Source organism: Zalophus californianus, chromosome 11, assembly GCF_009762305.2.
Source record: "Zalophus californianus isolate mZalCal1 chromosome 11, mZalCal1.pri.v2, whole genome shotgun sequence".
Lineage (NCBI taxonomy): Eukaryota > Metazoa > Chordata > Mammalia > Carnivora > Otariidae > Zalophus > Zalophus californianus.
In genome coordinates, this window is record NC_045605.1 from 45,773,790 (window position 1) to 45,796,237 (window position 22,448).

Here is a 22,448-nt window from a genome sequence, read left to right on the forward strand (position 1 = left end):
GTGCTCTAGTGCTGCAAAGAAAAGTGGCTCCTGGCTGGCAGCCCACCCCTCTTCCCATCCCCAGCCTTGTTCCCCCTGCCCGGGGCCTCCTGTACCTGTGTCTGGTACCACAACTCGAATGTCCAAGCTCCAGTCACAGCCCCAGGCTTTGGGCTCTGCCCACCATAGTGTGGTCTATACTCAGAAACGGGAGGACCCAGAGAAGAGGCCGACATGGTTTCTTGAAGCAGCCTTGGGGTCCCTCAGTCAGAGAATTCTGAGTTCCTGTGTGCCTGGTCTAGAAGGAAGAAGGGAGGGTGCAGGCTCTGGTGGGCACATCCCTCGGCCCCGTGGACTCCTTGCCTTGTGGAGAGGAGAAATTGGAGGAAGGCCAGGGCTGGGCCCTCCAAACTGTTGGGGGCAGGGCCCCGCCTTGACCACGTCTTTGGGAAAAACTAAACGATGCAATGTTAAACAGTACTGTGGTCTTTGTTCCTAGTCTGACTGCCTGATTTCTCTCTGTGTACATGTTTTTTCTCCTAGTGGGCTGTTCATCACCATTCATGACAAGGGCCACATTGCAACCATGCTAAACTCTTGGCCAGAAGACAATATTAAGGTATGATCCTGTTTTCTTTGTTACTGCTCTGTTGTTGGGTGAATCCTTTCAACCTGGACCAGAGTCATCCCCAGCTAGAAAATGAGCCATTGTAACACTGAGGGAGAGACACTGCAGGCCTTCCCAGGCCCAGAGCCCAGCCCAGTCAGCGCCAGGCATAAATGCACCACAGAGCAGAGGTTTGCAGTGACCCACGCCCAGGTGAAATTGCCCTTATCATTATTAATAGTAGTGGTCTGAAATCTGTTCAGCATATATTGAGTACCTACTATATATACAACACCAGTTTCCATGGAGGATACAGGGAAAAATCAGATCTTCTCAAGTAGCTGACTTTCATAAGGAAAATAAGACAGAGACACAAAAGACTAACAAGGAACTTGGTCAGAGGTAAATGAAGCACACGGAGAGAGCTGAGGGTGTTCACAAAGGCAGAGATTACTTTCAGCCTGAGGGGAATCTAGGAAGACTTCGTGGGAGAGGTGACATTGGAGCAGGGCCTTGAGTTAAGGAGTAGAGTTTAGCCAGATAGGCTTTGGAGACGGTAGGACATAGAGTGGGGACATTCTGCAAGAAGAGGCAAAGTTTATGGTGAACAGTACTTTCATGTGTGTGTACACAGTTTGGGGGGAGGGGCGGGGAGATGTGTGGTAGTTCTATGCAGAGTGAAGAAAGAAACCTGCCTCTTTTGCCTGGAATATCAGCCTTTACTCAAATCATCTAAGGAAAAAACATTTTTATATAGTAAACAGGATATAATATAATATGCAGAGTTTATATTAGTTTTGAAATATAAAACCTGCAGCTTTGTAGAAACTTGTTAGCCTCTGGCTACATGCCTAGATCGCCTCCTGCTAGGGAACTTCTATGGAAGAGTATGAGGGGCTTTCCCGTCTAAGATCATCGTCGCTTCTGCAAATAGATGAAGCAAAAATGCGAAACACCGGCTAGCTGCTTCACGAGGGCATTTCTGGTGCCCAAGCTGGGGAAGGATTGGAGCTGACTGGGAGGCTGAGGCACTGCACCATGGCTTCCTCCCCAGGCCCGCCCTCCCTGTTCCTGCCAGTTCCCTCAGTTACCCCGTCTCTCTCCACTAGGCACTAAGCACAGCTTCCCTCTGCACACCTCTCTCTGTGTCCTGCTCACTTCTGGCCCTCCCTGAGGAGTGGTAGCATTCTGAGCCAGAACAAGGAAGGCAGGAGCTTGGCTCTTAGGAGCCAGGCCCAAACCACCCAGGGCCCATGGACTTTATGGCCACGGTGAAGAGCTCATTTCGTACCTCTCTGTCTGGGTGTGATTTTGCCCTGGGCATTTCTGCCCTGCTTATCTGCTTAGACTCTGGTTTTGTGCAGGCCTGGGCCCTGCAGGTTTTGGTCTCAGTCCCAGAAGAAGCGAGTTTCTAAGGCGTGTCTAAGATGAAGCTATAATAAAATCTTCAGCACATTCAGGGAAGCCAGCTCACTGGATGGGCAGTGAACTCCAGCCTGCCCTGTGCAGACAGGCTGCCGAGGTAGTGCAAGCTGATCTGTCCACCCTCCTGGGAACTTCACCCACGGTGAAAGCTTGTGCAGACTGGGCATGCGGTAGACGCTGGAGGTGCATGAACTCAGGCAGCAGACATGACGAGCATCTCCCATGTACCAGGCACTGAGCCAGGAGCAGAGAAATGGAGTCCCCACCAACATACACGTGCCACTGTGCAAGCTGCAAGGAATTAAAGAGGACAACAAAAAGCCATTGCATCTTAACCAGTAAGAAGAAGGTGCTCCTTTCTCTGGGGTGGCACAGAGGCTCAGTGAGGGGCTCATGGGCTGAGTTTCAGGCTCTAGCTGCTCCTTTTGTCAGGGCACAACTTATAAAATACTCATTGACTGACTTACACATAGTTTGAGAACCTTCTATGTCCTAAGTGCTAACTACCAGAGAGCTGGTGACAACCACTTTTGTGATTTTAGAGGAAGAGGAATGCAGCTTTAGGTCACCCCAGAGCAGGCAGGACTAGAGCGGGCCTCAGAAGGAGAGAGGCATCCAAAGCCTCTCGGGAAAACAGAGGTTCCATGGGGACATCTGGACCAGTGCATCTAATTCCTTTGCACTCAACGATCATTGAGTAAACATCTGTAGGATTTCCCTGTAGCTTCCAGGATCAAGAAGGTGTACAGGCCCAAAGTTTGGTTGGAGAGACTGACCTGGAAACAATTGCATAGACTGTGTCTGTGCTGCCAAAGAGGGGAGCCCGGAGGCAAGGAGGTGAGGACCAAGCATCCTGACTGGCTGGCCATGCCTCCTGCAGTAGCTGAGAGCTGAGGAAGGAATGCCTGGGGCCCGCCCTTCTCCCCTCCACCGTTTATTTTTGTCTCACTTTGGAGAGATGCTGAGATCAGTCCCTGATAACTATATAGAAGACTCAGCTCTGGCTTTGCAGTCAGATGTCGTGAATCTTCCATTCATTTGCTGCATGTGCAGATAACCTCTCTGGTCATTGTTCTCTTACTGTGAGGACGAACTATCAAGTCTGTACAACAACGAAAGGCACTCGAATGGGTGTTGTCCTTGCAGGAGGTGGAAGAGATGGCCATGTCACACACAGCAGTGCAGGGCAGAGAGAGCAGAGGCCCAAGAGCCCCCAGGAGGAGGCCCTCTTAACTGGGAATCACGGGCCACAAAGGGGCAGCTAGCCGATGAGGCCCCTGGACATGTTTGACTTGGCCCTCAGTGAGTTTTGAAAATTTTGAATTTGTAGGGCAGTATTTTAAAATTAGGAGACTTCATTTGGAAAAAGAAACAAACAAACTTGGATTTCTGGCTTTCTCTAGAAAAACCAGGAGCCCATAGTTTGGCTACATATTGGGCCCACAGTCAGGCACGTAAGCTGAGGTTCCGTGACTTGCCCATGGTCACCCATCAGTAGGTGTCGACGCCCCCAGAGCCCTGCAGCTGAGCCACCTCCTCCCCAGCTGCTGAGTTGAGGAGGCGGTTTTCCAAGGCACAGGTATCTTTAGACCCTAATGTTGGCGGCCTCTTGGCTGGAGGGGAGAAGTGGTTCAGAGGAGCTTCTGAATCACATCCAAAGATAAAGGGTGACTTTCCCTGGTGTCCCAGCCAGAAAGCAGAACTGCAAACTGCAGTGTAGGAGAAGTAGGCTGGGAGGGAGGTGAGGCCAAAGCCCAGGGCTGGGGGGACCATGGAGTTTTGCGGGCCCCTCTTGTTCAGGGAGGAGGGGGGCGGGCCAGGCTGCCCAGAGCTGTCCAGCATAAATCATGAAAAGGAGTGAGAACTGCTTTTCTGACTCTTTCCCACAGTGGCCACTGCCCTGAGCCTGAGGAAAACTCAGCTGAGAACAGCCCCCCTCCCCACCGCTTTCCCAAGCTCCTAAATCTCTCCCTCACCCCAGGCCCAGCATCTTCGGGGGGAGGGAGGGAAGGTGCTGAGAGGCAGCTGGGTAGGGGAGGCCCAGGAGCAGCCTCTGCTGCTGAGCATCAACCACATGGGCGTCCAAACTTGGACGAGGTGCTGGTGCCAAGTGCCTGCCCGTTATGCACAGGCCCGCCACGTGTTAAACCCACTCTGTCCTCGGTGTCAGAAGGTGGGTGTCCTGGGAAACATTCTCTGAGATGGACATTAGCCTCTCAGGGAGTGTTCTTGGGATCAACACCTCTAGAAGGGAAGGAAGCAGGAGAAAGGCTAGGGAGAGGTTGGGTGGAGTGAGGCCTCAAGGAAGCCCCAGCTGAGCCCATGAGGAGCCTCTGGAGCTGGGATGGCTCTTCCAAGTCCAACGGAGTTGGCGCAGGGGAGCTGGGCCTTTATACCCCTGCATCCATCAGTCATTGGTTGTGGGCTGCTGCCCTTCAGAACAGGGTGTGACTTGGGGCAACGTGGCTCTCTTCGGTCAAAGAAATTCTCCAAGTGGGCTGACACCTGAGGGCACAGCTGAGGGAATCACTCCTTGAGTCCCGAAAGGGAGATGTGGGCAGCACATCCCTGTATCCACCTCATGCAGCATCTGACCTCATTGACTTCTAAAGACCTATAAGTGGTGAGGATTATTATTACCCCCATTTTATAGACAAGGAAGGTGGCTGTTTGCCTGTGAAGGGTTGAACAAAGATTTGCAACTGCAGACTATGTGTTATTTATGTCATGGAGAGAGAAGAGGAGGAAGAGGAAGAAAAAAGGAAGGATGAGAGAGAGGGAGGAGGTGAGGGCTGTGGGTAGCCCATGACATAACTACAGGTCCAAGGAACACGGGGCTACAGCAAGCAAGGAAACTGGGGCTAGAGCAATGGGGTCAGCCCCATTGGGTCCACCTAGGCTAAGGGACATGGGCAGTAAGGCAGAAAAGGCTGCAGGTCCAAGCTAAGTGGACAGAGGAAGAATGTGGCCCACCCTCCTCCTTCGTCATCTGAAATACAGAGGAGGTATGAGTTGCAGATGCCATCCAAACAAGGAAGCTGTGATCCTGTAGTTCACTGATAGTTACTGCTGGACTCTAAAACCCCACTGTCCTGCTCAGGCTTGTCCTCAGATTTTGACCTCTACCGTACTAGTGACCCTTGGCATCCAGCTCCATTGATGTCATGAAAAATAAGATCCAGCCTCTTCTCCCTGAACTTGTTCATTCACACCACGTATGAAGCAGTCCTGTGGAGAGCCTCTGCTCTCTATGTTGGATCTATCATATTGGCCACCATTTATCCAGTTCCTATCACATTGCAGGCACCAAGCTAAGTGCCTGAAGAATCAAAGATGACAAGACCCATTACTTGCCCTAAAGAGCTTAGAACTCCTATGAAAGATGAAGTTATCATCTAACTAACATAATACGAGGAAAATGCCATGGGAACTTAGAGGAAGGAGTATGACTTCTGGAAAGGGAACATCATGGAGGAAGGTGACTTTTGTACTGTTCCTTGAAGCATACAAGAATGGTAGGATTTGGATCAGGGAGATCATAGGGATTGAGGGGTAAAATGGTATGTAGTCGGGAAAGTACAAACCTTATACAAGGTTGGAATTATTTTATTTGGATAAAGAAGAAATTCAAAGAGTGGTTAGGACCTAGACCATGGAAGGCCTAAAATGCCAGTCAAAGATGTTTGAGCTTTATTTCACAGGCATCGAGAGCCATTGGAGGTTTGGCGTAAGGAAGTGGCAAAGCTGGGTGTGCTTTGGAAAAATGAAATGGAGCAGGGGGAATCCAAGAGTGGAGGGACCTGTGAGGAGACCATTGTGGCGGTCAGATGAGATGGATGGGCTCACTCGAAGGCAGCAACAATGCAAGTGAAGATCATGGAACAAATGGAAAAGTAAGGAGCAGATGGAATCAGCAGAACTTGGTGACCAGTTGGCTATGGTTGACAAGCGACAGAGAGGAGTTGTAACAGGACAGATTTGAGTTTGGGAAATCCGAGGTAATGGAGGGAGAACAGCAGAAGTGAAAGGTTTAGAAGAATAAAGGGAAAGCAGATTCATTTGGTTAGGGACTCAGGAATTTGGGGGGACTATTGGACATCCAAATGGCAATGTCTGCTTAGAGAGGACAGTAGGAGCCACAAGGTTTGCATGGCCGACTTTCTTGGCCAATGGCCACCACGGTCTCCTCTTGGTTCCATTTCATTCACTTATTGAACAGATGCTTACTGCATGGCCTTCCTGTGATAATGCTGAACTAGAGAGAAGATAAAACAATTAAAAATCCAATATGGGATCTTTGCCCCATATAATAACCATCATCATAATCATAAGAGCAGTAACCATTTATTGATCACTTACCCAAGGCACCTAGTTAAAATGAGACTGATATTACTTCACCATTACAACCATCTGATGAGTTAGGTATGATTATCCCCATTTTATGGAAAATTAAAACTCAGAAAAATTATCTGTTTACCCAAGATTACATATGGTGCATTATCAAGGAGCCTAAATTTAAATACTGGTTATCAGACTCCAGAACCCCTGCCATTAATCTTTAGGTTGTTTGGTGAGATAAAATGTGCATTTTTAAAAATGTTAAATAAGAACCCAAATGTTTAAGCAGCACCTTATGCAGGGGTTGCAAGCAGTAGGTACTTAGTTAATGTTTGTGGCAGGCAGGCAGGCAGGAAGAGTGAACAGGCTAGCTGTGTGGTAGCCCTAACAGGTGCTAGGAGAAATCACACTAGATTGTAATGGAGCAGGGTTTGCATGCTGGATGAGGACCTTCTAGGAGAGAGGACCATGGGGGCTAAGAGGGAGGCGATCATACGTGAGTTCAGAGGACGTCTGGGAGGAGTGAGGTCAGTTTGGCTGGAGTAGGCACTTGTGTGCAAATGAGTAGCAAGAGCTAAGTCAGAACATATACTGGGTTCAGATCATTAAGGTGTTAAATGTTTTGGACTCTATTCTATGGACAGTTCGAAGTCATTCAGGGTCTTTGAGCCTGGGAATGGCATGATGAAAATGGGTTTCTGACACAATGCATGCAGAGAGACTGGAAGGAGGAAAGATGAGTCTGGTCATGAAGCTGTTGTAATAATCCAACCAATAGCACTGAGTAATGGAGAGAGGGTGGCAGATGGAAGTGAGGAGGCAGCCGTGCAGGAGAGGGCCCTTGTATGGTTCAGGCTGGGAGGGCAGCACTGCAGAGCCCCGTTACCATCTGGAAATGCCCCAGAGTTGTAAGGATAACACCCTGGAGTAGGAGCCGACCTCCTCTGGTTAACTCACTGCCCTTCAATGGAGAGAAATTCTGAGAGAATAGGAATTGGAATAAGGAAGCTTTGATCAGGAGAAATGGTAGAGAAATGCCCTGAGTCTGGGCAGCATGAAAGCACAGGCTCCCCCAGGGGGAGGTCAGAGGCAGGGCAGAAGTTGACCAAGAGCACAGGTGCTTTAACCCAGTTGCAGTGGTGGTAGAAGGAGCCCGGAGCCAGGAACCCAAAGCCTGATTAGAATCCTGACCTGCCACGTGCACAAGCAAGGTGACTTTGGTAGGCCATCTAATCTTTCTAAGATACCTCATGTGGAAACATCCAATCCAGTGCCTGGCTGATACTTAACACATGTATATAAAACATGAAGGTCTTAGAGCTTCTGTTTGCTCACCTGTGAGATGGGGATAACAATCTCAGACTCACCCACCTGCCAGGGCTGTGGGGAGAATCAGGTGGCATGTGGGTTGAGAACACTCTCCATAGAGGCAGTAGATAGTCTGAGGGGGGAAATCATGATCATCATGGGTCTCTTGCCCTGCCCCCCGCAAGTCCCCTTTCCAGAAGTGGAGGAGTGTTTTTAAGAATCTCTATACCTGTTTCTACTGAAACAGGTGTGCTCTTACTCTTAGAGAGCTGGAGAATAGAAATGATAAGATGCCATGGGCCATAAACTCTTCCAGGGCAAGAATGGATCTTCATTTCTTTATCCCCAGGGCTTAGTGTGCCTGCATGGATTGAGCTGAGCCCCGTGATGCCCAGGAGCACCACACTTGGGGCACTGGGACGTCCATTGCTCAGAGCTGGTCCTAAGCCCTGGTCAAAGCCAGGCTCCAGTGGAGTGATGGGTAGCCCCTAAACATAACTCATTTCAAGATGGAGGGAGGCAGTGATGGTGAACAGGTCAGGGTGACCTATAAACAACTTCACTGTCACCGAGGGGATTTCTGTGGCCTGACTTTTAAGACCCTTCCCCATCTGACTCCTGCCTGACATTCTGTTCTCTCCTTTCATGCGACTGCACCTCCTCATTCCCCACACACAGCCCACACCCTTCCCACCTCTGTCCTGCATTCGAATTTCCTTTTGCATCAAGTACCTTCCTCCCCAGCTGGACCCCTGCGGACATCTTCTCCTGTGTGCCCTCACCCTTACAAAGGGTTACCCTACAGGAAGTAATTCTCCCTTCTCAGTCTCAGCTGCCCTCGTGCTGCTCCACTACCCTCACTTTCCTCCCAGAGTCGTTCATTATAAGTAGACATGTTTCATGTTTCATCTCTTTTTATTGCCCCTTAGTTCTTTAAGGCCTGAATCCATACAGACTTGTTATTACAAATGAGTTATTACAAGTAGGTGCTTCATAAATATGTAGTAAAGGAATGAATAAATGAATATCTATCAAAATCATGGTAATTTCTATCACCATCAGCTTCTTCAGCATCTGTTAATTAACAGCAAGCAAGCCCCGAACTAGCACGAAGTATGCCTCCAGTGATTATTTGTCAAAGCACAGGGTAACTGCAGCACAGCTGGAGAACCCTCCTGGGTTCCTGGGAAGTGGTGACCCCAGCCACTGTCACAGAAGCCCTGCCCTTTGCAGGTTGGACTTACTGTACCCCAGGAGCAGGCGGAGGGCACTTCCATCAGCCTCGAAACCGTGGGCTTGTGGCAGCAGCATGAACACTTGTCCCTCAGGGTTTCCTTTCATTATGGTCCTGCGCCCAGATCTCAAGCTGGGAATATCTGCTTAGTTTCTTTGAGGGAGAGTGACCAGATGTGGTTTCCCTCCAGCTGTTTCTGCAGCCCCTGCTGCAAATCTCAGAATGCGGGATAAGGTGTCCGCCCAGCTCAGTGGGGCTTCTCACCAGCCTGCCAAGATGGGGGACAGGGAGAAGGACTGCCACCTGCAATGGAATGAATCCCTTGGCCTTTTCCCCAACCAGCGTTCCGTCCCCCAGCAGAGGAGGTGGGCGTCCACTTGTCAAGCCCAACACAGGAGGGGTGATAAAATGAGCACTTTGTCACAAGAGGCTCTTCCCTGATTGTTTCCAGGCCGTGGTAGTGACTGATGGGGAGCGCATCCTGGGCCTGGGAGATCTGGGCTGCTACGGCATGGGCATCCCCGTGGGCAAGCTGGCCCTGTACACGGCGTGCGGAGGGGTCAGCCCACAGCAGTGCCTCCCCGTCCTGCTGGATGTCGGCACCAACAATGAGGTAACGCACCACCTGGGCCTGGAGCCCTGGGGCCAGAAGCTGACAGCTGGAGTGGGGTTGGGGCATCTTTGAAAGGGGCAGTTATATCTGTAAAGCATTGGGACATTTCTTTCCTGGGTCCCCTTCGCCAGGGCACTTCCCCTGCATGGCTGAGAGGTGGGGATCTTTCTCCTCCCTGCCTGCCCAGCCCATTCCCTTCCCCACCTCCCCACCCCCCACCCCCCCCCAGCCACAGGGACTCCTGGCTCCCCTTCCTCCTCAAGGCCCTCTGTGCCCTCCATGACCCCAGCTTGGGCCTTGTGTCCTTCCCCACTCCATGACTGCCCTCAGAGGCCTCTCTCTGATTCAGTAGTGAGGAGGGTCCCTTGATCCAGGCAGAAGAGGCTGCTGGGCAGTATTTTTTCAGCATTGTAGAGGTAGGCTGCCTCAATGAAAGAATTAAAACCCAAAGCACCAGGGCCAGGGGCTGAAATATCTGAATCAGCCAGATGAGTGTCCTGCAAGCCCAGGGAGAAAACATGCTCCAAGCTGTGGGTGAGATCCACCTACAGATGCCAGATGATTTGGGATTTAAGGAGCTCAAACCACAGGCAAGAATTTGGCTGCTCTGGGTACCGCCCTGGAACACAGGGTTTGTGTGCATCTGCAGGCTCCGTTCTGGGTCCCTGTGTCAGAGAAGACAAAAAACTACCCAAGAATTCCTTCTTAATGACATGCATCTCTGAGTTTAAAATCTGTGCAAATTCATCTTTTTTAAAATGGCAAAAAAACAGAAAATCAGAGAGGTGTTAAAAATATCAGTTATAGGGCGCCTGGGTGGCTCAGATGGTTAAGCGTCTGCCTTCGGCTCAGGTCATGATCCCAGGGTCCTCGGATCGAGTCCCGCATCGGGCTCCCTGCTAGGCGGGGAGCCTGCTTCTCCCTCTGCCTCTGCCTCTCTCTCTCTCTCTCTCTCTCTCTCTCTCTCTCTCTCTCTCTCTCTGACTCTCATGAATAAATAAATAAAAACATTAAAAAAACTTTAAAAAAAATATCAGTTATACATCAGTACTAACCATACTTTCCATTTTGATATATTTCCTTCCAGCCTTCCCCCCCCACCACAAAGTATTTATAAAACCAAAATTGGGTTTGAATATATAGTTTTGTATCCTGCTTTTAAAACTTAGTATATATGGTGAGTTTTCTCCCAAGTCATTAGCCATTACTGCACAATGTCCGCTCTCTGGGGTGTCACAGTTTACAGAAGAAACCTCCCACAGCTGGACACTCAGGTTGCTTCTCAGCTTTTTGCAAATATAAGTTTTACTCTGAGCCCATTTTTTTGCAGATCAGTCTTTGTTTCTACTTGTGATTATGTCCTAGAAACAGAAATGTTGAGGCAAAGGGAGTGGTCTTCTAGATTCTTGATTCATATGGTCCAAAAGCTTGTCTTACTCGCATTCCACAGTGATCTTTCTCAAGATACTTGCCATGACTCTTTGCACGGCCATCCTCCTCCCTGGACACCATACATCCCCATTTCTAAATGAGAACGAGCACTGTGGCTCCTCGCAAGGAATGGTACTTATTCAGTCTTCAGCCACAGATGCCATCAAGTGAGAGGACAGCCAGGCAGACCTCGCTTAAGAGCTGGAAAATTGTGGGCGTGGGAGTGGGGTGAGGGAGGACAAGCGTAGTGGGAGAAGGACTGGCCTGGGAAGTGGGCACCCTGGTCCTGACACCACGGACAGCCAGCTGAGTCCCCGCACCTCTTCAGACTTGAGCCCCTTCTGCTACGATGAGGAACTGGACTGGTTTTTGAGTGTTCTGCCTCCAAAGCTCTTCTCCACATGCCTCCCCTCCAGCCTAGGAGACAGGAGGCAGGATGGCAAGAGAAGTCTTCAAGGTCTGCTGCATGCTGTGGTTCTCTTCCCCAGACCAGATGCCTGGGTCTTGCAGAAATGGTTCTTTGGTCCCAACATGCAGGCAAGGATGAGTGTAGTGAACTTTGTTTTAGCTGTTCTTCCCATCCAATTCCTCCTGCTGTGTTCCAGTGGGATTTAATTGAGACCTTTACTCACTCTCTCCTAAAAGCTGACTCTAAGCAAGTTTGGGTCTGATTCTAAGGCCACTATATCCCGTGGAAGGGGATAATGTGTTCCTTCTCCTCCAAGTGTCTGCTTCTCCTCCTGGGGCTTTAGGCCTCTGAATCACTTCTCCCTCCTGGGTGTGGAAGAGAGAGAGCGTCCCCTGGGTCTGCCCCCCCCCCCCCCATCAGGAAGGACCGGAGTACTCCCCAGCTCAGAGAAGGGAACGCGCGCTGAGGGTAGGTGCCGCCCCTGCCACACCACGCGGGCAGGCGGAGAGAAAGCAGCTCCGAGCGCTGCGGTGTGCCAGGCATAGCTCGAGGCCTCTGTGGATTTGAAACTCATCTCACTCTCCCCCAGGCTGTGTGAGATGAGGAACCTGAGACCCACACACGGGAACAACTCACCTCAGGCCCCACAGTGCTGTCAGAGCCAGGGTTTGAACCTCTCTGGCTCCGAGGTGCCTTGTCCACCGTGGCGCACCGCTTCAAGGGGCCGGGCGTTTGTGTTACAGACTGGGTGATGAAGACTAGGAAAGGTGGTGGTTCACGCAGTTGGGGGCCCCATGGACGCCCAGGCCCAGAGGTTACCGTTGCCATGAGCACGGTCCTCCCGCCCCAAAGAAAGGCGAACTCCCCGCAGACCCTCTTCACAAAATTCAAGACACAAAAATCCAGACTTACAAAGTGGCCAACATTGGGAAGACGGTGGTTTCGCTCTTCCAAATGCATTCACTATGTGATTTCCCACACTACAGTTCTTTAAAAAAAAAAAAAGTATTGCAAGCTTCCCGCCTCCTTGGAAGTCTTGGGGCACATCTCTCCCCCAGAGCAAGCCAGAGCAATAGGAGAGAGAGGCTTAACCTTGCAACTTTCATCTATGTGTCCGTTCAGGGAGCATGCTGTTTAAGGAGCTGGAGTGTCAGGCTATCAAGACCGTGTGTGTGTGTGTGTGTGTGTGTGTGTGTGTGTGTGTGTGTGTGTACACGCGCGTGCCTCTGTGAAAACTCCTGGGGCAACAGGAGCTCTAATCAGAGTCAAGGAAAACACCCTTCCACGTTTCCTGTTGAAGGAAAACATCTGCTGTCGACAGCCCTGAAACTCTGAGTCACTGTTACCTGCCGACCCCAAGGAGGTTTGGAAAAATAAATATGTGGGGCAGCAATCCCATGAAGAGGGGATATCCCATGATTAAGTTCCAAAGGGACAAAGCCCCCCCCAGATAGGCCCACCTGCTGGGGTCCTCCATGGCTGTGCGTGGATTGGTTTGTGTCTTTTGTTTCATCCACATGCAGCCAGACAGCGTCACAGACTGTCCACGTTTGAAGGGACCTGAGCTACAATTGACCCTTGAACAACGCAGGAGTGAGGGGTGCTGATACCCGCGCAGTTGAAAATCCACATAGGACTTTTCAGTCCCCAAAACTTAACTACTAATAGCCTACTATTGACTGGAAGCCTTACTGATGATGTAAATAGCCAATTAACACATATCGTGTGTGTGGTATGGATTATATACTGTACTCTTACAATGAAGTAAGCTGGAGAAAAGCAAGTGTTATTAAGAAATCACAAGAGAAAATACATTTAGAGCACTGTACTGTATTTATCGAAAAAAATCCACAGATAAGTGGACCTGTGCCATTCAAAGCTGTTGTTCAAGGGTCAAATATACTTCTCATTGAGACCCCTCATTTCACCCAGGAGAAGGGGCACAGAGCAGAAATGGCTTGCTCCAGGTTTGACTCCAAGCCCAATGCTCATGCCACTCCACATGACAGGTCCTGCAGGGCAACCCCGGGGCTTGGCTTTAAAACGGCCCCTGAGCCTTAACGATCTTCTCTTGGCGGAAGTCTTGAGCCTTGATGGGTTCTAATGGGGGGATGTCTTCTTGGGGAGACATGGGAACAGACTGTCCACAGAGCCCAGCAGGCCATCCCTGGGGGTGCTGCCGGAGTCCTGGGGAAGCGTGGGGCTGCCAACAGAGCTGGGCTTGAAAGGCTGTGTCCACCTCGTAAGAGCATCGTTCCTGCAGCTGATAAACAGCCCGCACCCACCCTGTGGTGCCGTCAGATGCACTCGCTCTGTATGCACATGACCTTTGAGGGTGCCCCTCCTAGGATCTTTGTAGCTGACCCCTGGGCTTAACTGAGCCCCCAAAGACATGTGCGGTAGGCATACCCCCCACCCTGAGGGGGGAACGTGTGTTGTGTCCACAGCGTGAACCCAATCCCAGGACCTCCCCAGACCCCCAGATGCTCCCTGAGTAACTTCTTCGTGTGCCTGTTGCTACATGAGGTAAATATTTTTCCCAGCCAGAAGCTTCATCTGTCTTCCAGTTTAAAGCCAGTGCTCAGGGAGTGAGAGGGCAAGTGAAGAGGAGGAAACCATTTTTGTTTTTCATGACATTTTGTCTCCAAGAAAAACCCAAAGTCACAGACCTAAGCGACAGAGCCTAAATTCGGACCAGGTCTGTTCATCTCCAAAGCCCAGACCCCGTTCTGACTCTAAAGCCAGACCATACTGAGGGCGCTCAGAGGGAGCATCCTGAGCAGGGCCACCCAGCCAGGCAGTGCTCTTCCCTCTGCAGACACTGCCTGCCAGCTTTCAAGTTTCCTTCTGCTCCTGATAGGGCTACCAGATTTAGCAAAGAAAACTATAGGATGCCAGCTCAATTTAAATTTCAGATAAATAGCTAATTGCATTTTTGCATATGTCCCATGTATGCTCCATGCAAAACTTGGGACATAGGCTAAAAAAAAATCTTGCCTATCTGAAATTCAAATTTAACCAGGCGTTCTGTATTTTATCTGGCAATACTTGCTGCTAAACACTTCTAAGTGTGTTTAGCACTTATGTAAGGAAGCATTTATGTAAGGAAGTCAAAGATAGAGGAGGGCCACAAGGAGAGAGTCCAGGCCAGCTAAGGGTCCCACACCTTGCTGGCGGCTGTTCTGATGGCTGCGTCACTCAGTGGGACAGTGAGCAGGATGGGGACTTCTTGTTTTGCGTCGTGCCAAGACAGCCGTGAGTGCTCCACCTTGTGCTGCTCTGGAGAAGCCATTATCCCTGCTGCCAGAGGAGGTCCACTGGCTGGCAATGGGGACTTGGCTTCTGCCCTGCTGTCCCTGCTCCCCAGCCTCCTCTGCAGGATCAGAGCCTGCACCTTCCCTGCCATGACTGAGTGCCTTCAGAGGACCGGGTGAGGGTGAGGAGCCACCTCCAGGTCACCTGGTCCCCACAACATGGAATATTGGGGGGAAAGGACACTGTCATGAGATCCAGGCAAAGCAAGGCTCAATTTCAGCTCAGCCACTTTTTGGCTCACCTTCCTCGTCTATAGCATGGGGATGACAATATGTAAGGTGGAAGGATCACATTACTTTTGATTCAGGAGTGAATTATTTGAAAGTTCAATACAAAGAGAAGAAGCTCTTTTTTAGTATTATCTCCATATAGAAAGTTTCTTTCCAATTTGTGTGTGTGTGCTTAGGTATGAAGTATTTCAGGCATAATTTTAATATAAAAGCAAAATATAAGGAATGTTCTAAAGCTTTCATAACCATCCTTCTATCTCAGTAGTACCTCTTTGTAGTTGGCCTTTGACTTTAAATGCAGATATACTGAGAAATTTTTGGAAAATCAAAAAATTCCTCAGTATTCCTGGAGAATCTGATTTGCCCCACAAACCGGACATGCAACACTGAGAAATTTGCTTTTCGCTGCCTGATGTACCAGTGATCCAAATCAGCCACTTGGCAACATTACAAGTTACAACTCACTGTGGCCCCTGGAAGTCTCTTATAAGAACTAAAAATGTGAATCTTTTCTGTGGGTGCCAGCAGTGATACTGTTTTTTATCATTTCTCTGCATGCCCTCTGGGCTGTGTGTGCTTCAGAGAGTTGAAGTTACATCTGTGTAGTTTTGTATCCTGCTTTTCTCACTTTCAGTAATCTCCTACATGTCAGTCCAGGTGGCTGCATAGTCTTAAAAACCACCAATTTTAATAACTGCCTAGCTTTTTTTTTTAAAGATTTTATTTATTTGTCAGAGAGAAAGAGAAAGCACAAGCAGGGGGAGCGGCAGGCAGAGGGAGAAGCAGGCTCCCTGCTGAGCAAGGAGCCCGATGTGGGACTCAACCCCAGGACCCTGAGATCATGACCTGAGCTGAAGGCAGATGCTCAACCAACTGAGCCACCCAGGCGTCCCCAACTGCCTAGCTTTCTATCAAGTCATCACAACATTCATGGTTTGCCCTCAGCTGGATGTTTGCTGCCTCTAAGTGGCTTTCAGAGGGTCACCTTGAAGGTGGCATGTGAAGGGTGGGCACCAATGTGCCCCCTGTCATCCTTCAGTCTCGCAAATACACACACCTGCCAGGGCAGAATCCTAACCTGTCTCAAGGAGGGATTGCCCAGGGGTGAAGGGAGTGAGAAACGAAAGGCCTCTTGCTTAACATAGACCCGAGGTGCCTCAGGTGATGTGCATGAGGACTGGAGCTGAGGGTTTAGGAAGGCAGATCCTGCCTATTCTTTTCTGTCCCCTACACTTCTGCACAACGACCTCCACCTCCACAGCCCCGTCAAGACAGTATTGATCTAGAGCAGTGTCTTTAACAAAAACGGAGTCCATTCTGGTTGATGTGCAAACGAGCCACCCACGCGGTAGGGCTTTGTGGCAGCGACCGTGGGCGCTGGAGCCAGGCAACCTCGCTGTGACTCCTGACTCTTCCCCGTACTAGCCCGGGGACTGGGCAGCTTGCTTCACCTCTCCGTGCCCCATTGCCTCATTTGTCAGATGGGGGAAATTGCAAGACCTACCTTTGTGTCTGCTTGGGCCCCTCCAGAAACAGAGGTGTGAAAGGTTTCTTGGGGGACCCCCGTGAAGAATAAAGGGGGGGCAGGAGGAGTTGGCAAGTGGGTAAGGGCTTCGGACCCCAGTGCAGGTGCGAGACCTGTGACAGGAGAGGCAGGAGGACAGAGACCTCAGTCACAAGAGCCCAGCCCAAAGGGGGGTCCTGGGAAAGCCTTGGGCAGGGTGACGGGAGGCCCCGAGCAAAGGTCACCCGCAGGAGGGCTGGTGGGGCAGCCCTGGGCCGCCCTTGACCTCGTCATGTTCAGCCAGGACTGGGAGCCGCCCAGGGGGAGGTGGAGGCTGAAGGCTGTCGGCCCACCTCCCCGCCCTCAGCAGGTTCTCTTCAGGGAGTTCTGAGCCGCACACTTCCATGGCTGTCCCACCAGAGGGGAGATAGGAGTACTTAGAACGGTCCTTAATATGTGGCACATAGGAAGCACCATGGAAGCTACAGCTGCAGCCGTTACTTTATAGCATGTGTTATAATGCATAAAGCTCTTTCCCGTATTATTCCATGTCATCATCCCAAGCACTCCCTGCAGCTGGCATCTCCTCCCCATTTGAGGAATGAGAAGACAGGTCCCAGGGGTCCTGTGATTTGCCCGAGGTCACATGGAGGGTCAGGGATGGGGGTCCGAGTGAATGGAAGCCCCTCGAGGGCGGGGCTGTGGGGTCCTTACCTCTGCGTCCTGCGGTTCAGATAGAGATGAGGGTAACACCGACGCTTATCCTCAAGGAGCTCCTGTTCTGATGAAATAGATAACTCCTGGAGACCCGCACGCATGGAATTACTTCCTGTTTCCTAAATACAGCAGGTACATCTTCTTCTGTCTGCCTCCAGCCCTCAGCCCTTCTTTGTGCTGACTTCCTCACCTGGAGGGCCCAACCCACCTGTCAAAACCTGCCCATCTTTTTTTTTTTTTTTTTTTTTTTTTGAGAAAGAGAAAGGGAGAGTGTGTGTGCAATGGTGGGGACGGGGAGCAGAGGGAGAGAGAGAGAGACAGAATCTCAAGCAGGCTCCACACCCCATCACAGAGCCCAACATAGGGCTCAATCTCATGACCCTGCGACCATGACCTGAGCAGAAATCAAGAGTTGGACGCTTCACCGACTGAGCCACTCATGCGCCCCCAGAATCTGCCCATCTTTTAATGATCAGTCATTTCCTCATGACAATCACCACCTGTCCCCCAATGGGAATTACTTTACTCCTTCTCGGTCCTTCCATGCACCACACTTCGTGCCAAAGCCTATCATTCTGCACTGTAGTAGAGTTTGTTTACTCATTAGCCCCCTGCAATAGACCGTGGGCACGTTGAAGGCAACAACCATTCCCTACTCATTTACAAATCCCCAGCGGGGACCAATATCAGCAGTAATGGATGATCCATAAACGTGTGTGACTGGGTCCACTGATTCTGTGCAGGGTGTATGTGTGAGAGGGTAGAGAGGAGGTGTGGAGGTGGCCAGGGGCAGACACAGAAGTGTGTGAGCTCTGTGACAGAGCTGCAGGAGGTGGAGTTGTGGGGGGGGTTACCTAACACAGGCTGGTATTCGGGTGGGCATCTTTCTTGAACTGCAATCTCTGGTTGGACATTCTGTCCTTGTACCCTCAAGGACTAGCGCAATGCCAGGCACATGGTAGGTATTCAGTAAGTTTTCTTTGAGTGAATAAAGTGTTTTCTCATTCGAGTCCAGATCAGTGGCTTTGGACAAGACCCAATACCTCAATCCAGATGCTGCCTGGAGGGGTTCTCAATCAGGGGCAGTTCTAACCCCCAAATAGACATTTGGCAGTGGTTAGAGACTTTTTTTATTGTCACAACTGGGGGTGCTACTGACTTCTAGTGGATAGAGACCAAAGATGCTGCTAAATATTCTGCAGTGTGCAGTTCAGCCCTCCCATCCAAGAATTCCAAGCCCAAATGTCAATAGCCCCACTGTTGAAAAACCTTAAAATAAACCCAGAGCGCCTGCAGCCAGGGTTTGGAAGGCTATGTCTGAGAGGATTTTCTGTATCAAAGCATCCTTGGTTCCTGAAGTTGGAACCACCTAAGAGTCCCACCTCACTCAATGGCTTAGCTTCCAGACCCTTCCAGAGATGACAGCTGGTGAGGCGGGGTCCACAGCCCACTTCCAGCTCCCTCCTCCCTTCATCTCCCTGGTCCTTCCCACTAACCCAGGACCATTGAGCAAACAGATGCCATCTATTCCAGGAGCTGCTCAGAGACCCTCTGTACATCGGGCTGAAACACCAACGCGTGCGTGGCAAGGAGTATGACGACCTGCTGGACGAGTTCATGCAGGCTGTGACGGACAAGTAAGTGGGTCGGCCTATTCCTTTTGAATAAACAAGAGGTTGGAGATGCGTGCTTTTCTGGGTGGTCTGAAAATTGCAACTTGACCCCATGTCTCTGGCAGACGCAAAGCCAATGGGTTTGTTCTGTGGGAGAATCTTTGAGAGCGGGGAGGGGAGAGAAGAGGGTCGATGACTGAAGGCCCATGACTGGGTGGTGGTTAAGTGTCTGACGTCCCAGGAAGAAACCCCCTTGGCTGAGCTGTTCTGGGCTCTTGGCATGAACAGGGATGTGGTGAGTGGTGGAGAAAAGAAGTGTACCCTTCTGACAAACTGGCTTTGGAAGGCAGCTTGCCACATGAGCTGTCATTTTCCACCTGTACATGAGGACCGGACAGCATTAATGAGCCACCGGAGCAGGCCACACGGGCTGTGGGCCTGCAAGATTTATGAGGTGTCATCTGTGCACTGGGGTGTGTGATAATTGGCAGCTTCTGCCCCCCTCACCTGCCCCATCTGTCTGCCATTATGGCCACCCGTACACCCTGCTGTGGCTGGCATGGTACTGACTGGGATGGAGTTCTGGAAACAGCCCCTCCCCCCACCCATGTTTAGTCTGACAGGCAAGTCAGTCAAGACAGAGTTCTGGCAACTCAGCAGGCCCCTGCAGACCCAGCAAGTCCCCTAGTCACTTGAAAACCTTCAGCCTTTCTTGCGCAGGTCATGGCAGGGCTGGCTGGGCGTCCTTGGCAAAGGCCTCCTTTGCCTGTGCTCAGCCACTCAAACCAAAGCAGTGGGCTGGGGAGAGTGCTGCTCTGACCTCTGCAGCTTTGGGGGCAGGAAAATTGGATTTGACTCTTTACCCCACCACCTCTAGGTCTGTGATGTCGTGGAGCAGGTTACTGAGCTTGTAAATCTCCTTATCTGGTGTCCCTATCTGGGGATAAGAAGCAAGCATTTTATTGTTATAGTTGTTTTTTAAGATGAAAGAAAATAATACTGTAGTTACATCGGATGGGAAGGACCTTATAGAAAAGAAGAAATTCGTAAGGGAGTATGGGCTAGGAGGGCCAAAGTTCCTGAGTAAGTGAGAGGGTGAGGGTCTGGTGCACACCTGGAGGGCTTAGCCTTAGATAGGAGCACAGAGGCCCGGCCACAGGGACTGGGGGTGGGAGGAGCACGGGGCACAGGTACAGGCAGGTGGGTATTTGAGGTGAGGGTGTGTGGGAGGCCCACTGATTGAGGGCAAGGTCATCCACTGAGAGTGAGGATAGGGGTGCAAGTTGGTGGAGGTTTAAGGCTGGAGAAGGTTTGACCTGCAGGGTCCAAACTAGGGTGCTAGGGGATGATTGCTGGATGGCCCCATGGACCCCCCGCAGATCACTGGGCATGAATTTAACCAATTTCCATGTTTTTCTCTAGCCAGTTTCAACTGTCTGGATGCAGGACAGGAAGAGGTAGAGAGTAGGATTTAATCAGGGTTGGGATTTTGATAGGCAAGAGAGAAAAAAAGAATTGCAAGTATATTCAAGGGGCTGATGATGGTGATGTGTCCTGAGGTCTGTGCTGAGTAAGAAGGGACATGACGACATTGTGGGGAGGATAGGGGACCGTGACATGCATTATCAATGAGGTTCAAGAATGACTGAGTTGGGGGCGCCTGGGTGGCTCAGTTGGTTAAGCGACTGCCTTCGGCTCAGGTCATGATCCTGGAGTCCCGAGATCGAGTCCCGCATCGGGCTCCCTGCTCAGCAGGGAGTCTGCTTCTCCCTCTGACCCTCTCCCCTCTCGTGCTCTCTATCTCTCATTCTCTCTCTCAAATAAATAAATAAAATATTTTAAAAAAAAAGAATGACTGAGTTGGATAAAAGGTAAAATGAGCTGGACAGAGAGAGGTGGTCATCAGGAAGTTAGGTGTTCACAGCTGAGATCGTAGAGGAGGTGCTACCCTAAGAACCACCAAGGCAGCTAATGGAGGGTCAACTGCATTAATAGAGGTGTAGCATCTAGAACAAGAGAGGTAAATGTCCCAGTTCCCTCTCCCCCTTTCAGACCATTCTGAACACCACATTCGGGTCCAGAAAGGATACTGTGAGGGTCATAAATGACCTGACATGCCTTTGGAGAGCAGTAACCATGACAGTGAGGGGAAAGGCTTAGCCTAGTGGGGAGAGGACTTAGGGACTGCTCCGTCTATATTGGGATGCAGTACATGTCCAGATATCTGAAAGCTATTCCAGAAAGGGGCTTACCGTGTCTCCGTATACCCACATGGAGAAGAGACAGCTGGTAGAATGGCAAAGGAGGCAGTTTTCAGCTGAAAACAAATCAGAGCTATCTCACAGCGTACCTGACTCTCTGTGGGAATGAGTTCCCTGTCACAGAAAGTGTTCAAGTGTAGGTTGTTGGTGGTGCTATTACAGGAGGAAATGTAAGCCTCAGAGACTCTTTAAGATGCCTTCCTACCCCGGGATTCCATTCGGACCATGCAGGATCCCTGCCTGGCTGGCAACATAGGTATTACTGTACCCATTTTGTGGAAGAGGACCCTGGGGCCCCAGGAGGCTAAGGAACCAGGATTGCAGGGGGAGCGTGGGTCTGCTGGCGACTCGGGTAGACTGCTTTCCACCCTGTTGGGTTCCCTGCAGGGGAAGAGAAGGGGGTGCAATGGGCTTGGAGATCCGGGTTTCTGCTCCCCGTGTCCAGGGCCCACTGCTGACCCAGTGAGTCAGAAGTCATTCCACGACTCCCCAAAGAGAAGTCTCGCTATTTGCGTGAGGAGGTTAGATAAACGAGGATGTGAGAGGCGCTTCCATTTATCATCGGAATCAGCTCCCAGTCTCACAGACACGCAGGCAGTAGGGGGTACTGGGGAGGGGCACGCATCAGCCGAGAGGAATGTGTCCTCCAGTGGAAATGATGATGGGTTGACAGTTGCTTGTTTTGACTCTCTAATAAGCTAAAGCAGATGTTTCAGTGGATACTGGAGGTGGGAAATGAACTGGTCTCCCCAGGCCCTCTGGAGGCTAGAGTAGCCCCAGGATGGAAGGCCCGGATGGGGAGTGGGGGGTGTGAGTCAGCAGCCTTGAAGCCAAACACAATGTATTTTAAGAAAGAACTTTGGGAGACGTTGACTCCTGCCTTCAACTTCCTTGTCTTTTTCCAAACATCCTGCTACTGAGAAGCTCCACCTCTTTGCCCCTATCCAGTAACAGGGATATAGCTTAAGGGTTTTTGGCCCAGAAAAAGATGTATCCTGGAGTCTGGCCGCTGGGAGGACCCACCCGGGCAGAAGGAATCACCACGTAAGGCTGCAAGCGCGCTGCTCAGAGTTGAGACAAACATAGTCATTCCGTCCTCCCTACCCTCTTTCTGCCCTGCAGACCCGGAGCCCGGTGCCTGAGTCACATGTTTTCCCTGGCCATTTCCACTTCCATGTGTTTTCTCATCCAGGTTACTTACAGCAGAATGGATGGGAATGGTCTGTTTTCCATTTGCACCTGTGACCCTAGCCCCGTCTGATGCCTGGACTGTGAGGTCAGCAGCAGCTTCCGCCTTTCCATGGGCTCGGGAGGGAAACCACCCCCTTTCCCTCTGGCTCCCAACCCTAAAATAGAGGTTCCTAAGGTGCTGGGAGGAGTGATAAAGAAGAAGGTAAATATCATGGAACATTACATCAAAAACTAATGATGTAACGTATGGTGATTAACATAACAATAAAAAAT

General features: G+C 50.7%; 1 protein-coding gene across 6 annotated transcripts in view; it reads left to right on the forward strand.

Annotated features, from left to right (window-relative positions):
• Positions 1-22,448, forward strand: part of ME3 (malic enzyme 3) — a 216,541-nt gene that overhangs the window by 143,190 nt on the left and 50,903 nt on the right. For all 6 annotated transcript variants that reach the window (XM_027580268.2, XM_027580263.1, XM_027580266.1 and 3 more), the window contains exons 5-7: positions 523-598; positions 9,343-9,504; positions 18,644-18,747. In XM_027580268.2, the coding sequence (XP_027436069.1) occupies positions 523-598; positions 9,343-9,504; positions 18,644-18,747 (342 nt within the window). The remainder of the gene's footprint in view (positions 1-522; positions 599-9,342; positions 9,505-18,643; positions 18,748-22,448) is intronic.